Genomic DNA, 17,398 nt, shown 5'->3' with positions numbered 1-17,398 from the left:
AGACGAAGAATGTGCATCAAGCCAACCTTGACTGGGACCGCCTTCCACGTGGAAACTGATGTCCTCACCATGGAAGAACATGAGGATCAAGAATAGGGCTCCACAGTCACCTACATAATCACCCCCAAGACACTGCACTTGGAAAGCCATCATACTCAGACAAAGAGGGATCACCTAAGGAAGGAAGGACACTGTGGAATGAATGCTGTTTAATACCACTTTAGCCACCATGGCTCACAGCTATAGGATCCTGGGAGACGTTTGCATTCTCTTCTGCCACAAAATGCAAACTACGACTCCTAGGGTCCCACAGCATCAAGCCAGGGCAGCTAAAGTGGTGCCAAACTGTATTAATTTGGCAGTGTGGATGCTTCCCATACTGTAAGATATTAAACATGGAGGGTTTGTTTATGAACGCATAATTTTTTTGAGAATGAGCAAAGCTACTTTGGAGTTGCTCGCATCCCTTGACACAGCCATTGTACCATTGGATGGTTATTTCCAGCACTGTTCTGCCTTTCTGGTATTGTTTGGTTAGCTCCGCTTGAATATCCAAATATAAAGCTGCTAAAATAGAGATTGCTGGGACACATGAAGTGCTCGGAGGCTTGTTTTTAATTGAATGGCGATTCTTCCCCCCCCCCCCCCCCCCCGGATCCCTAGAAATGAACATCCCCATCTAGTTCCCCCTCCTCCATCTCTCCCTCTGTATTGCTTTCACAACAATATTGCTTTAGCAGCTGGAAACATCTGAGCGTTTCAATCCTTCTGCACTTTTAAGGACACGAACTGGAGAAACTGCAGAATCTACAAGAAGATGTATGTGTGTATGTGGCTGGGGTGCCCACTTCCACAGATGCCTGCTTCCACAAACAGCTGTAAACCACAATGCTGAGGGACCACCAAAAGCCCTCCTTCCAATGACATTGCAGGTTATAGCGAGCACCATTAACATGTAGCCCAACCCCTGCCAATTTTTTTTGTTGTGTCAGAAGCGACTTGAGAAACTGCAAGTCGCTTCTGGTGTGAGAGAATTGGCCGTCTGCAAGGACGTTGCCCAGGGGACGCCTGGATGATTTGATGTTTTTATCATCCTTGTGGGAGGCTTCTCTCATGTCCCCGCATGAGGAGCTGGAGCTGATAGAGGGAGCTCATCCGCCTCTCCCCGGATTCGAACCTGCAACCTATCGGTGTTCAGTCCTGCCGGCACAAGGTTTTAACCCACTGTGCCACCGGGGGCTCCACCCCTGCCAATGTCCTCCCCAAACACCATACTGCCCACCACCCAAGGAATGCTTTCATTTGGGGACAATTTCATCCTAGATTTTACGTGTTTCCTCCACCACGGGCATCCCAGTGTTTCTTATTCTCTCCATTGGTGTGGAATTTGCATGATCCTGCCCACTGCCTCTCCTTTAACCCTTAACCCTTTCCTACTCTTTAGTGAGTGCTGTGAACAAGTACAACCCCTGCCAGTGTCCTCCACATACACAATACCACCCAAGTGAAGGCTAAATATGATGTGTTCGGCCCAGACTACTTGTCCGAACATATCTCCTGCTATGAACCATCACGTAGCTTAAGATCGCCAGGAGAGGCCCCACTCTTGATCCCACCACGCTCGCAAACGCAGTTGGTGGGGACGAAAGACAAGGCCTTCTCGGCAGTGGCCCCCCATTTGTGGAACTCTCTCCCTAAGGACATCAGGTTGGCCACATCCCTCCTGTCCTTCAGAAGACAACTGAAGACCTGGCTCTGGGGCCAGGCATTCGACTAGAGCCCCCAAGCGCAGACTCCAAGGAAGAAAGACAAGGTGCAAAATGAACACCCAAGCCCTTCAGGAGCCCTCCAAACGAGCCCTTCTCCAAACAGCACTCAAGGACCATCTACCCACAGAACACCCCGAAAATGTTGAGGAACATTGGAACAAACTGAAGACCTCCATCATCACAGCCTGTGAAGAAACTATTGGATATCAAACCAAGAAACATAAAGATTGGTTTGACGAAAATGACAATGAGATCCAACAGCTAATTGACAAGAAAAGGAAAGCTTTCTGAACATGGCAGAGAGACATCAACTGTGCTGCTAACAAAAAGATCTACGCCAGCGCAAAAGCTGAGGTCCAAAGAGGGACAAGAGAACTCAAGAACATCTGGTGGACAAAGAAGGCTGAAGAAATCCAACACCTGGCAGATACCCATGATGCTCAGGGATTTTTCAAAGCCACAAAGGTAATCTATGGACCAAGAAACCATGGCATACAGCCTCTCCGCTCATCAGATGGAACCAAACTCCTGAAGGACCAAAAATCAATTGTACTACGTTGGAAAGAAACTACCAAATCTTCCTGAACCGCAGCTCCAATGTGGCCGAAGAGGTTCTCTCACAAATCCCGCAACAACAAACCAGGGATGAGCTTGCAGCACTGCCTAGTTTGGAAGAAGTCAGCAATGCCATCAACCAACAAAAAAAATAACAAAGCCAGCAGGCCTGATGGGATCCCTGCTGAAATCTTTAAAGAGGGAGGACCTGAGCTGACACAACAACTTCACTGGCTCATAGAAAAAGTGTGAGTGACCGAGAAAATCCCGGCCAAGAGATATAGATAAAGAGATAGATAGATAAGCAGATAGATAATAGGTATAGCTAGAAAGAGAGGCAGATATAGAGAGATAGACAGGTAAAGATAGATAGATAGATAGACAGACAGACAGACAGACAGATAGATAGACAGACAGACAGATGCATAGAAAGATAGAAAGACAGAATGGTAGTTGCAGCTGAATAGATAGATATGTAGATAGCTAGATAGAGGGGCATTGAGATATAGATAAATAGGTAGATAAGTAGATAAACAGATGCAAATAAATAGGTAGATAGTTAAAGAGGCAGATATAGAGCTACAGATAAATAGCTACATAGATAGATATAAATAGGTAGATAGGCAGATATATAGAGAGATTGATTGATTGACAGACAGACATGACAGATAGATAGAAATAGGTAGGTAGTTAGGTAGGTAGACAGATAAGTAGATTGATAGCTAGGTGGATAGTTACAGTAAGTAGGTAGGTAGGTAGGTAGGTAGGTAGGTGGCTAGATGGATGGATGGATGGGTGCTAGGTGGTATATAGGGACAGATGGCGAGATGAACAGTGGTCTCTTGCTGGCCTCTTTCCCTTCTCAGGGAGCGGGAGATTTGGCTCTAAAGCACACATAAGCTTCCCTAAACTGGCTATTTTAAAGATGCGATCTGCTTATAGGATGGCTGATTTTTCACGGAAGAGCATGTGGCAGGCAATTGTCATGGCTCGGGAGGAAATGATGCGGCTAATAACCCAGGGGGGATTAGGGCGACTCAGAGGCCCCGATTGCCTGGCTCTTCCTTCCTTCTTTCCATCTTTCCTTCTTTCCTTCTTTCCTTCTTTCCTTCCTGGGGAAGTAGAGCATGGGCCCCAAAGGCACATCCGGTTTCTCTGGCAGTTCAGCAAATGCAGGGAATACCCTTCCAGAGCTTGGCTGACATTTCAATGGGTTTGTTTACATCCTCAGGTGAACCAAAGGAAGGAGGCATAGGATGCATTTACACTAGAGAATTAATCTAGTTTGACATCCCTTCAACTGCTGTGGCTCAGTGCGATGGAATCAGGGGACTTGAAGCTGCTTGACATAAAAGCATTTGCATACAATTTAAAATATTATTATAATTATTATATACTAGTTGTGCCTAGCCACGCGTTGCTGTGGTCCTGTCTGGTTAAATGGATAAGAAAGAAAAGAGATGGTTTCTAATATATGTAATTACATAATGCTTGTGGGGTTTTTTTGTCATTCCATTGTCTGTGTAGACAGAGGCGGCCCTAGGTAATTTTCAATGGTAAGAAAAAAACAGTATCCCCCAACCAATCACTGATATATATATTCTGTTTGTCGTGGGAGTTCTGTGTGCCATATTTGGTTCAATTCCATCGTTGGTGGAGTTCAGAATGCTCTTTGATTGTAGGTGAACTATACATCCCAGTAACTACAACTCACATATGTCAAGGTCTATTTTCCCCCAAGAGTGCCTCAAGAGCGCCCCTGGGCAAAATCAACTATACTGCGAATGCTTACTTTGCGTAATGGTTGAACCGCCCCTATGTGTAGATATAGAGACAGATATGTATGTGGTTTATTATATCTATGGCTGCCTGGCCATCTGTCTGGAGGGGTTTGATGGTGTCTTCTTGCATGGTAGAAGAGAGTTGGACTGGGTCGCCTTTGGGAGGGTTCTTTCAGATTTATGATATCTATCATTTGTGTATGTATGAGTATGTATGTGTGTGTGTGTGTGTGTGTTTGTGTGTGGCTAGATAGATAGTTTATCATATTATTTATTTATTTATTTATTTATTTAAAATATTTATATTCCTCCCTTCTCACCCTGAAGGGGACTCAGGGCGGAGCACAGCATATATACAGCAAACACAAATTCTTATATACATACATAAACATTAAAAAATATTTATCAAAATATTAAAATACACCATTTAAAACCATCCTAATCATCCACGTCAAATCTAATTGGCCTGGCAATCTTTCCTATTGCTGCTTTATTGCCCTGGCCTGAAAGCTTGGTCCCACAGCCAAGTTTTTACCATCCTTCTAAAGGACAGAAGAGAGGGGGCCAACCTGATCTCACCAGGAAGGGAGTTCCATAGCCGGGGAGCAATCACCGAGAAGGCCCTGTCTCTCGTCCCCACCAATCATGCCTGTGACAATGGCAGGACAGAAAGCAGCGACTCCCCGGAGGATCTTAATCTCCGCAATGGTTCATAGGGAGAGATGCATTTGGACAGTTAATATCTTGCTCTCCTCCTCCTTTCCTTTCCGTCGGCGAGGCAACCGCCACTTCTAGCATCTGGTGGGAGCTTTCTCCCTTGGCCAAAGAGCAAGCACGGAGGGAAGGAGAGGGGACAGTCCTGAGCACTGGTGATGTAAAGTTTAGATAATTAGCATTTGCCTGGATGACCAACAGATGGCACTGTTTTTGAAGTAGGACATGTTTTTACCTGTCCTAGGTGTGACTCTGGTATAGTAGTAGGTATGTGAATACATTAAAACACTCGCCAGTATGTATGTTGCATAGTGTCAAAATTTTGTAGCAATCGGTGAAGTAGTTTGGGAGATATGATGCCTGTCACAAACGGACATTTACCTTTTTCATTTCTATAGATTATATTATTATTATTATTATTATTATTATTATTATATATTTATACCCCCACTTTTGGGTCCCCGGTGGTGCAGTGGGTTAAACCGCTGAGCTGCCGAACTTGTTGACCAAAAGGTTCTAGGTTTGAATGAGCTCCTGTTGTTAGCCACAGCTTCTGCCAACCTAGCATTCTGAAAACATGCAAATGTGAGTAGATCAATAGGTACTGCTCTGGCAAGAAGGTAATGGCGCTCCACACAGTCATGCCGGCCACATGACTTTGGAGGTGTCTACGGACAACGCCAGCTCTTCGGCTTAGAAATGGAAATGAGCATCACACACCAGAGTCAAACATGACTAGACTTAATGTCAGAGGAAAACCTTTACCTTCTTACCCCACTTTATCTTCCCAAAGGTCAAAGCCACTTAACATAAAAGCATAAACATACAATTTTGTATATGTATATGTATATGTATTTATACCCCACTTTATCCCCCCCAAAGGGACTCAAATCAGCTTGACATAAAAGCATTAGCATACAATTTAAAATATTATTATATATAATATATTTTATTACTATTATTATATGTATTTATATCCCACTTTATCCCCCCAAAGGGGTCTCGAAGCGGCTTGACATAAAAGCATTAGCAAACAATTTAAAATATTATTATATATTATATATTATATGTATTTATGCCCCACTTTATCCCCCCCAAAGGGGACTCAAAGTGGCTTGGCATAAAAGCATCAGTGCACAATTCAAAATATTAATATTATTATATATTATTCTATTATTATTATTATTATTATTATTATTATTATTATTATTTCTTGCTTTATCCCCCCCAAAGAGGACTTGAAGTGGTTTGACATAAAAGCATTAGCATACAATTTAAAATATTATTATATATTATATATTATTATTATATGTATTTATGCCCCACTTTATCCCCTCAAAGGGGACTCAAAGCGGCTTGACATAAAAGCATTTGTGCACAATTCAAAATATACAAATATACAAACATTAAAACAGAATGAAACACAAACAGCACTAAAAAAAAATCACAGTCAAAATCCTTCAAAACATATTCATAGTATTGTCAGGCCCCACTACTCTTTGGCACAGATGGCTAAATTCATTATTATTATTATTATTATTATTATGTTTTTGTTTTTGTTTATGTTTATGTTTATCTTGCTTTTTTGCTCCATAAGGAGACTCAACGTGGCTAACATTAAAATATTAAAATATATACAAATACAAAAACAAAATTAACAACAGCATTTATAAAACTACACCTTCTATGAGTCCATAGTATTGAGTCATGGCAATTAAAGTAGTATCACACATTTTCTATTACTTGGACAGATATTTTTCCCCTAAATTATTTTTACCACCTACATTTATTTGCTTCCTTCCTTAGGTCTAAGAATGGCAAGGCTGCCTCTTATAGAGCCAAAAGGAGAGAGAATTAGCATATTGTTGTTGTTGCATAACTGGGCCCTTCACATTATAGTCAGGATATAATATATCTTTCGGAAGCAATGAAGGCACTAACACAGAAAATGGATTCAAACAGATGTATGCATTTGGATACAACATACAAACATACATACATACATACATACATGGGTGATTGAAAGACAGAAGCACCTCTCACCACTGTGTTCTGAATCTCAGAAGGATGCACTGAATTTATATGCACATCAATATGTCTGTGTGCTTATCACTCATATATATATACACACACACACATACATACACAATTACACATATATGTATATAAATACAAAATCTAAATACCTATATATATGTACACACATAGTCTAAATACCTATAGATATGCATATACATATTGCCTAAATACCCATAGATATGTATATACTGTATATACATAGTCTAAATACCTATAGATAGGTGTGTATATATACAGAACCTAAGTACACACACATATATATATATACACACATATATACACATTGTGTAAATACTGATAGATATGCATATACGTACATAGCCTAAATACCCATATACATACATAGCCTAAATAACCATAGATTATTTACATACATACAGAGCCAAATACCCATACATGTGCATGTACATAGTCTAAATGCCCATAGATATGTATATACATACATAATTCAAATATCTATAGATATGTATATGCATAGCCTAAGTATCCATAGATATGTATATACACACAGAGCCTAAATACCCATATATATATATATATATATATATATATATATACACATACATACATACATACATACATACATAGTTTAAATACCCATAGATATGTATATGCATGCAGAGCATAAATATCCATAGATAAGTATATACATATATAGCTAAATACCCATATATAAGTATATACATAGCCTATCCATATATATATGTATATACATACAGAGCCTAAATACCCATATATATATACATACATAATCTAAATACGTATAGATATGTATATACATACATAGCTTATAGATATGTATATACATAGCCTAAGTATCCACATATATGTATAAACATACAGAGCCTAAATGCCATATATCTGTATATACATACATAATCTAAATATCTATAGATATGTATATACATACCTATAGATATGTATATATATACAGAGCATAAATATCCATTGATAAGTATATACAGATATAGCCTAAATATCCATAGATATGTATATACATACATAGCTTAAATTCCTATAGATATGTATATATACACATAGCCATATATGTGTGTGTGCACACATACATACATAGCCTAAATACCCATAGATATATACATACATAACCTAAATACTCATAGATATGTATGTATCTGCTACTACTACTATTATTATTATTATTATTATTATTATTATTCATAGCCTAAATATGCTAAAGGTACCAGATTGAGTTTGCTTTTGGCAGCTAAGTAGGGTCAGTCCTGGTTAGCACTTGAATGGGAGGCTGCCAATAAATACTGAGTGCCATGGGTTCCGTTTCAGAAGAACTAGAGCACTCCTTCCCTAAGAAAACACTATGACATTCAGAACATCACTGTTCATTGACAGGCAACTTGAGGGCAGACACCCATACATTCAATATTAATTCCAAATACAAAATGGGATCTAAAAAAGGAAACGAGTGCTATGCTATGTTTCCCCATCCATCTCTTTCGCCTTCCCTTTCTGGTTTTGCAAAATTGTATGCACCTGTTTTGCCGTTTGGGTATTGCTGCAGGGTTTTTGCAAGGAGGCCTAGGATAAGGCAAGGCTAGCTTGGGAAGCTATCACTGAATGCAAGCAAGCAAAGGATGCAGCCTCTTGGAGGAGAAAGGCAGCTGTGTTCCCTTGATAAGACTCCCGGCATTGAATTCCTCCAAATATGTTCCCCCACTCCTTTGCTAATTCATCCTTCTCCCTTCAAGAACACCTAAAGAGATCTCCTGAAAATGTGTTTCAGTCGTCACCATAAAATCCCCAGTTGTTGCTGATGCTACAAGTCTAAGGTGGCCTTGCTATAGAGAGCGGCTTCCTGCTTTCCTCTCCGAAATGACCCGACTACAAGACAGTCAGGTGACCATGGCAGGCAACGGATTATGGACGCCGACAATTGATAGTGATGTAGTAAGAAATATATATCTAAGCACACATATATATTGCATGCATTGCACATTGAAATATAAGGTTTAGATGTGTAGATGCAAGTAGCTACAAGGCAAAGGAATGTTTAAGAAATCTGTTCAATGTAAAGGCAAAAGAATGAGCTGTTATCTGTAAATACAGGTATTGTCTATACAGGCATTGGATGCTTGCCTTTATTATGATGTTAGAAGCCGCCCTGAGTCCCCTCGGGGAGACAGGGCGGGCTACAAATAAATTATCATCATCAACATTATTATTATTATTATTATTATTATTATTATTATTAGCCATCCCCTGCCACGCGTTGCTGTGGCCCACATGGGGGTTCTGTGTGGGAGGTTTGGCCCAATTCTATCGTTGGTGGGGTTCAGAATGCTCTGTGAATGTAGGTGAACTATAAATCCCAGCAATTACAACTCCCAAATGTCAAGATTCTATTTTCCCCAAACTCCCCCAGAGTACACATTTGGGCATATTGAGTATTCATGCCAAGTTTGGTCCAGATCTATCATTGTTTGAGCCAACAGTGATCTCTGGATGTAGGTGAACTACAACTCCAAAACCAAAGGATACTGCCCACCAAACCTTTCCAGTATTTTCTGTTGGTCATGGGAGAACTGTGTGCCAAGTTTGGTTCAATTCCATCGTTGGTGGGGTTCAGAATGCTCTTTGATTGTAGGTGAATTATAAATCTCAACAACTACAACTCCCAGATGACAAAATCAATTTTTTTGAGTGAAGGACACACATTGGGTTGTTAGGTGTCTTGTGTCCAAATTTGGTGTCAATTCGCCCACTGGTTTTTGAGTTCTGTTAATCCCACAAATGAAAATTACATATTTATTTATATAGATTATTATTATTATCCTTATTATTAAATACACAATAAGATGAGTACACAGCAAACAAGATCGCTATGCTGGCTTTTGTATCGGATCACACGTCGGACACTTCCCAAGTATCTAGGACTGTGTGATGTATTGGCAAATAATGTGTGCAGATTCGAGTAGGGTGGCTTTTTGTCAGTGCTGATTGTTTTTAATTGCTTATTTATATTATTTCTTGTATTTTATTTTTTATTTTTATATTTTATTGTCGTTGTATGTTGTTTATTTGCATTGCTGTATTGTTGGGCTTAGCCTCATGTAAGCCGCTCAGAGTCCCCATGGAGAGATGGTGGCGGGGTATAAATAAAGTTTATTATTATTTATTATTATTTATTATTAAGTGTAGGCCAAGGTCTTTAGACACTACACTCAGTGTTACGATCTCCTCTTGGACAACCTTGACTGGCTTGTGCCAGAGTCTTTGCAGTTCGATCTTTAAATCCTCGTATCGTGTCAGCTATTATTATTATTATTATTATTATTATTATTATTATTATTTATATCCCGCTTTCTCTCTCCCGAAGGAGACTCAAAGCGGCTTAACATAAAAGCATCCATATACAATTTAAAATATACTATTATTATATTTATATTAAATATATGATCCCACCACTATCACAAATGTAGTTGATGGGGATGACAGACAGGGCCTTCTCAGCAGTGGCTCCCCACCTATGGAACGCCCTCCCTAGAGATATCAGATTGGCCACCTCCCTCTTGTCTTTTAGAAGGAAAATCAAGACCTGGTGATGGGACCAAGCGTTTGATCAGTGAGCAGCAAGTGGAAGAAGATCACACAACTTATGGCAATGAATTGACCCGGACTGGTTTCTGGATTTCGATTTTAATGGATGTGTCTTAATTAATTGTTTGAATTGTTGTTTCAATATTTTTAATATTTTGATTGTACTGTGGTTGTTTTTATGATGCTAGCATCGTATGATGCCTTTCTTAGGCCGCCCTGAGTCCTCCTTCGGGGGGAGAAGGGCAGGGTATAAATATAGGAAATAAATTAATAAATAAATATTATTATTTGATACACAACCAGATTAGTACAAAGCAAACAAGATCTCTATGCTGGCTGTTGTATTGGACCACACGTCAGATACTTTTCAAGTGTCTAGGACTATGTGATGTATTGGCAAATAATGTGTGCAGATATGCAGCTCACAGGTGATGTATCAGCAAATAATGTGGCGTTTTGCAGCTAACAGGTAGTGATTTTGTCAGCACTGATTGTTTTTAAGTGCAGGCCAAGGTCTTTAGTCACTGCACCCAGTGTGCCAATCACCACTGGGACCACCTTGACTGGCTTGTGCCAGAGTCTTTGCAGTTACATCTTTAAATGCTCAAATCATAGAATCATAGAATCAAAGAGTTGGAAGAGACCTCATGGGCCATCCAGTCCAACCCCCTGCCAAGAAGCAGGAATATTGCATTCAAAGCACCCCTGACAGATGGCCATCCAGCCTCTGCTTAAAAGCTTCCAAAGAAGGAGACTCCACCACACTCCGGGGCAGAGAGTTCCACTGCTGAACGGCTCTCACGGTCAGGAAGGTCTTCCTCATGTCCAGATGGAATCTCCTCTCTTGTAGTTTGAAGCCATTGTTCCTCGTCCTAGTCTCTAAGGAAGCTGAAAACAAGCTTGCTCCCTCCTCCCTGTGGCTTCCTCTCACATATTTATACATGGCTATCATATCTCCTCTCAGCCTTCTCTTCTTCAGGCTAAACATGCCCAGCTCCTTAAGCCGCTCCTCATAGGGCTTGTTCTCCAGACCCTTGATCATTTTAGTCGCCCTCCTCTGGACACATTCCAGCTTGTCAATATCTCTCTTCAGTTGTGGTGCCCAGAATTGGACACAATATTACAGGTGTGGTCAAACCAAGGCAGAATAGAGGCGTAGCATGACTTCCCTAGATCTAGACACTATGCTTCTATTGATGCAGGCCAAAATCCCATTGGTTTTTTTTGCCGCTACATCACATTGTTGGCTCATGTTTAACTTGTTGTCCACAAGGACTCCAAGATCTTTTTCACACGTACTGCTTTCGAGCCAGGCATCGTCCCCTATTCTGTATCTTTGCATTTCATTTTTTTCTGCCTAAATGGAGTATCTTGCATTTCGTGTCAGCTTTTCCAGTTGCTTATAACAATTTTAATATTATAATATAATAGTTCCAGTAATAATAATAATAATAATAATAATAATAATAATAGGACAAGCTGACAAGATACGAGGATTTAAAGATCGAACTGCAAAGATTCTGGCACAAGCCAGTCAAGGTGGTCCCAGTGGTGATCAGCACACTGGGTGCAGTGCCTAAAGACCTTGGCCTGCATTTAAACACAATCGGCGCTGACAGTTGCAAATGGCCACCTTCCTGGGATCTGCACGCATTATTCGCCGATACATCACACAATCCTAGACACTTGGGAAGTGCGATCCAATACAACAGCCAGCAGAGTGTCTGTGGAGTTATCTTGTTGTGTTTCTAATAATAATAATAATAATAATAATAATAATAATAATAATAATAATACATCACGCAGTCCTAGACGCTTGGGAAGTGTTCGACTTGTAATTTTGTGATACGAAATCCAACAGATAGATCTCATTTGCTGTGACATACTGTGTTTTTGTGTCAGTAAATAATAATAATAATAATAATAATAATAATATTCTAGGTATCAGGGAACAATCTGACACTAAGCCTAATGGAAGGAGAATGGTAGGGCCTCTTGACGGATGGGCTGAAAATATAATGTTTACCTGTAACCATGCCTTTAAAAGAACCAATGTTTGTGCCCTATGTTGAGAGGACCATAGGTTATCTCTGTGACGTAGAACTGACTATGCATGTAGTTTGCCTGCTTGTAACAAGGGAAGGTATCTAAAGAAGAGAATTCGTATTGTTCGGGGCTCTGACTTTTGGAACGGATTTCCATCCAAGTCTGACCAAGTCTGGAAAATAAACTGTGTTCCTTCAAGCCTCAGAAAGGTCTCGGTGGCTCTGTCTCCACCTACATCACATGGACGGCAAAGCAGCAAACACACAAGGCCTGGATCACCGCCGGACGCAAGACACTAAATGCCCGGATTTGTTGTGCCTTGGCATAAAAATATTCTGCATTTCTGCATCAGACACCTAGATATCCCTTTGTTTGTGACTGGGATCAATTGCATTCTTCCTGGTCGCCCTTGTTTACTTCTGCTTCCCACTGATGAGTGCATCTAGAGCAGGCATGGGCCAACTTGGGTCCTCCAGGTGTTTTGGACTGCAACTCCCACAATTTAGGAATTGTGGGAGTTGCAGTCCAAAACACCTGGAGGGCCCAAGTTGGCCCAAGCCTGCTCTAGATGCACTCATCGATGGAAAGCAGAAGTAGCAATGTAGAACAAATGCATTTTGGCACCACAAACCACACCTGGCAGTTCAAGTGATATCAAACCGCAGTGTGGACGCACCCTCTGTGCCTGTCCATGGCAATTATTACGAACCCCTTTCCAAACGCTAATCCTGCCCTAGAAGAGCTTCGCAAACTTATCGACTTGATATGTAATCCTGCGAGGCCAGTGCAGCTTGGAGGCAGAGAGAGAAGGAGATTGCAAACAAGCCATGCAGGGAGTTTCGGATGCCAAGGAGAGGCCTAGAGCTGGCTCTCCAAACTCTTTCCAGAACCAGCAGGCATTTTTCACACGGCTGAATCAAATCCCACATTATTATCTGCTTTGAACCGGAATAGATGGCAGTGTGGACTCAGATAACCCAGTTCAAAGCAGACACTGGGGGATTTTCTCCCTTGATCAACTGTGTGGAAGGGCCCTAAGAGTCTCTCCAGCAAGCAAACTGTCTCTTGCAAATAGGGGCCTTTTGTATTGTCGAAGGCATTCATGGCCGCAATCACTGAGTTGCTGTGAGTTTTTTGGGCTGTCTGGAGATGTCCCAGAAGCATTCTCTCCTGATGTTTTGCCTGCATCTATGGCAGGCATCCTCAGAGGCTGTGAGGCTTAAGCAAAGCACTAAGACACAGTGCTGACCCCAGCTGAACCAATGGCAGGAAAAAGGATGTCTCTCTTTGGGTGTTTCTGATAAGCAAGGTGCATGACACAGAGAATCATAGCATAAGAACGGTCCTCTAGAGCAGGCATGGGTCAACTTTGGCCCTCCTCTAGGTGTTTTGGACTCCAACTTCCACCATTCCTAGCAGCTTCAGGCCCCTTCCTTTTCCTCCTCAGCTGCTCCAACTGAGGGGGGAAAGAAAGGGGCCTGAAGCTGCTAGGAATGGTGGAAGTTGGAGTCCAAAAGACGTGGAGGGCCAAAGTTTGCCCATGTCTCCTCTAGAGTTATCTAGTCCAGTTTCTCACCTGGAAGGGTTGCCAGAGAGTGTCTGAGAGGTCGCTAAAGACCATCAGAAAACACAGTATTTTCTGTTGGTCATGAGGGTTCTATATGAGAAGTGTAGCCCAATTCTGTAGTCGATGGGGTTCAGAATATTGTTTGATTGTAATTGAACTATAAATCCTAGCAACTACAACTCCCAAATGTCAAGGCCTACTTTCTCCAAAGTCCACTGGTGTTCACATTTGGGCTTATTGAGTATTCATGCCAAGTTTGGTCCAGATCCAGCATTGTTTGAGTCCACAGTACTCTGGATGTAGGTGAACTACAACTTCCAAACTCAGGCCAATGCCCACCAAACCCTTCCAGTATTTTCTGTTGGTGATGGGAGTTCCGTGTGCCAATTTTGGTTCAATTCCCTCTGTGGAGTTCAGAATGCTCTTTGATTGTAGGTGAACTATAAATCCCAGCACACTACAATGATAAAATCAGTCCCCTCTCCCCCCAAACCCCACCAGTATTCAGATTTGGGCATATTCGGTATTTGTGCCAAATTGGGTCCAGTGAATGGAAATACATCCTGCATATCAGATATTTATGTGATGATTCGTAACAGTAGCAAAATTACAGTTATGAAGTAACAATGAAAATAATGTTATGGTTGGGGGTCACTACAACATGAGGAAGTGTATTAAGAGTCGTGGCATTAGGAAGGCTGAGAACCATTGTTCTAGAGCAGTGGTTTTCAACCTGAGGTCCCCAAATGTTTTTGGCCTACAATTTCTGGAAATCCCAGCCAGTTTACAAGCTGTAGGATTTCTGGGAATTGAAGGCCAAAAACGTCTGGGGACCCCAGGTTGAGAACCACTGCTCTAGAGTCATCTAGTCCAACCCTTTCAATGAGCGTGAAAACTTGCAAAGTGTAGCTAGCTATCTACAAAAGGGAAAGATGATGAGAACGTATGTGTCCCTTACCTCCGTCGGAGTAGGTCTCAGTCCCATAGCCATCCTGCAGGCCGTTGCTCCAGGTGCCTTCGTACTTGGCTCCATTGCCGGTGCACTCGCGTACCCCGTAGCGTCCCTTAAATCCATGCGTCCACTCGCCTTTGTACACCCACTTGCCTTTGCTCTCCAGGCCGATGCCATGGCGCTTGCCCTGGGCCCAGGTGCCCTGGTAGGTGTTCCCGCTTGGCCAGGTGTAGACCCCCAGCACTTCAAATCCGTGGCTCCAGGAGCCTGCATACTCGCCTTGGCCCTTGGGGCCGGTGCATATTCCGTGGCCGTGCGCCTTGCCGTCCTCCCAGCCGCCACAATAGGACCCTCCATCATCAAAATTAAACCTTCCCCCACTGGACATGCATGTAACTCGGTTTGCAAATGCTCAAAAAGGTGAAAAGAAAAAGGCGGCGGTAGGGGAAGGAGGAGGAGGAGGAGATCCACCAGCAAAAACAAAAACAAAAAATATCCCCCCCAAAAAATCCAAGAAAAGAGCACACCACCTTAAATAATGCACCAAAATCGAAGAGATGCCAGAGTCAATTCTTGCTCTTTGCACATTCTGTGGGTCCGGCCTTTTGCCTTCCTGCTGTATCCAGCCCAAGCAGGAGGGATGATAGGATGGAAAGCAGCAAACCAGGCCTTTGTGGGTGCAAAGGGGTCTCCTTTGAAAGCATAGGAGGAGGCCGAGAAGAAGAAGAGGCCAAAGAAGAAGAAGGAAAAAGAAGGATCCTTAGGAGCCAAGATTGCCCATAGACCCAAGGCAAAGGAAGGTCTCAAATCCCCTTTGGTGACCTCCACCTGCTGCTGTTTTGATGGTGAAATGGATCAACTCGTCCAATCCCGAGCAACATCTTGACGGTTTTGGCGTATGTGTGTGTGTCTGTCTGTGTGTGCAAGAGAGAGAGTGAGAGAGAGTGTGTGTTTTCTGGGGAGATTCCTGTAACAGCAGCAATGCAGTGCCTGTGACTGCCTCAATCTCACGCACATTCGCTCCCTCTCATCGCCATCTCCTCTATCGCACACGCACGGCACACAGCCGCACACCTACACACCTCGGCATGCATACATGCCTACGTACATGCAAGGCGGAGATGGGCGCATCCTTTCTTGGACCCCAACCCACCCTCACCCCCAACCCTTGAAGGCTTTCGCCCCACTGGCCTTTCCCACTCACTCACTCCCCACTCACTCCTCCTTTGTTAGGCCCCCTGCACATTTTGGGGGGCTCCTTGGAGAAGGGCTTGGCCCCTTCTGCGGATGGAGAAGATGCAGGAGGAAGGATGCAAAAAGAGGATGGATGGGTTGGGTCTCCTGCTGGCTCCTCTCCGCCAAAGGGAAAAAGATGCAGAAGGAAGGATGCAAAAAGAGGATGGGTGATGGCTTGTTGTAGCTCCAGGCTGGGAGGCGGGTGGCAGCCCCTTGGCATCCCCCAGCTCGCTTCCCCTTCGCTGCCGCCTTCTTCTTCCCAAAAGGATGTCAATCTTGCTTATTAAGAGGAACAGATCCTAGCTCTTCTCGCTCTCTCAAGCTCTCCTCTCTGCCTCCCTCCCTTTCTCTCTCTCTCTGTGTCTCAGCGCAAGCTCCTTGGATTTAAAGGTACAGGAGCTGCGCAAGGCACCATTCCATTCAGAGCATTTCCTCCTTGGAGAACAGGAGGCCAAAGCATCCACCCCAGTAGGCCACCCAGAAGGCCCCTAGCCAATAAATAAATAAATAAATTGGGAGGGGTTGAAATTCCCCACCACCACTATCACCACCACCAGATGACTTTTGAGGTCAGTGTCTCCTGATCAACAAGGCCCTGAAATGGCCATCATTATGCAAAGGTTCTTTACAGGTAATCATTGGTCCTGAATCATTGCTCCCTCTTGAAGCCTGTTCTTGTCGGCCACAAAGGACAATTGTTTCCACAATTGGAATCTATTGTCCTTTGAAGATTCCAATTTCCAAAAGAAGTTTCTTCCTGATTTCTTCTAATTTGTTTTCTCATGGGGTTCCATCAAGACATTTCCCACTGTGAATTAGCAAAAGGAGTTTCCAGCCAAGCACAAGTTGTTCTGATGGGACTCTGCTTTTTGGTGCCCATTGAATAATAATAATAATAATAATAATAATAATAATAATAATATAATAACTTTATTTTTATACCCTGCCAACCATCTCCCCTTGGGGACTCGGGGCAGCTTACAAGGGACATGTCCCAAGAGTACAATTAAAACACACATGTAAAACACTTTAACCAATTAAAACATCAGATAAAACAAATAACAACACAATTGAAAGCAATATAAAAACAACACGGCTGAAATAAACATAGCTGATGTACAGATTT

General features: G+C 42.3%; 1 protein-coding gene across 1 annotated transcript in view; it reads right to left on the bottom strand.

Moving 5' to 3' along the window:
- JPH3 (junctophilin 3) overlaps positions 1 to 16,681 on the bottom strand; it is a 116,327-nt gene extending 99,646 nt beyond the window's left edge. The window contains exon 1 of the mRNA XM_060788046.2: positions 15,043 to 16,681. Within this exon, the coding sequence (XP_060644029.2) occupies positions 15,043 to 15,424 (382 nt within the window). The 5' untranslated portion in view covers positions 15,425 to 16,681. The remainder of the gene's footprint in view (positions 1 to 15,042) is intronic.
- Positions 16,682 to 17,398: the final 717 nt, after the last annotated feature.

The sequence above is a fragment of the Anolis sagrei genome, chromosome 8 (genome assembly GCF_037176765.1).
Source record: "Anolis sagrei isolate rAnoSag1 chromosome 8, rAnoSag1.mat, whole genome shotgun sequence".
Taxonomy (NCBI): domain Eukaryota; kingdom Metazoa; phylum Chordata; class Lepidosauria; order Squamata; family Dactyloidae; genus Anolis; species Anolis sagrei.
This window is presented reverse-complemented; position numbering and strand designations above follow the sequence as displayed.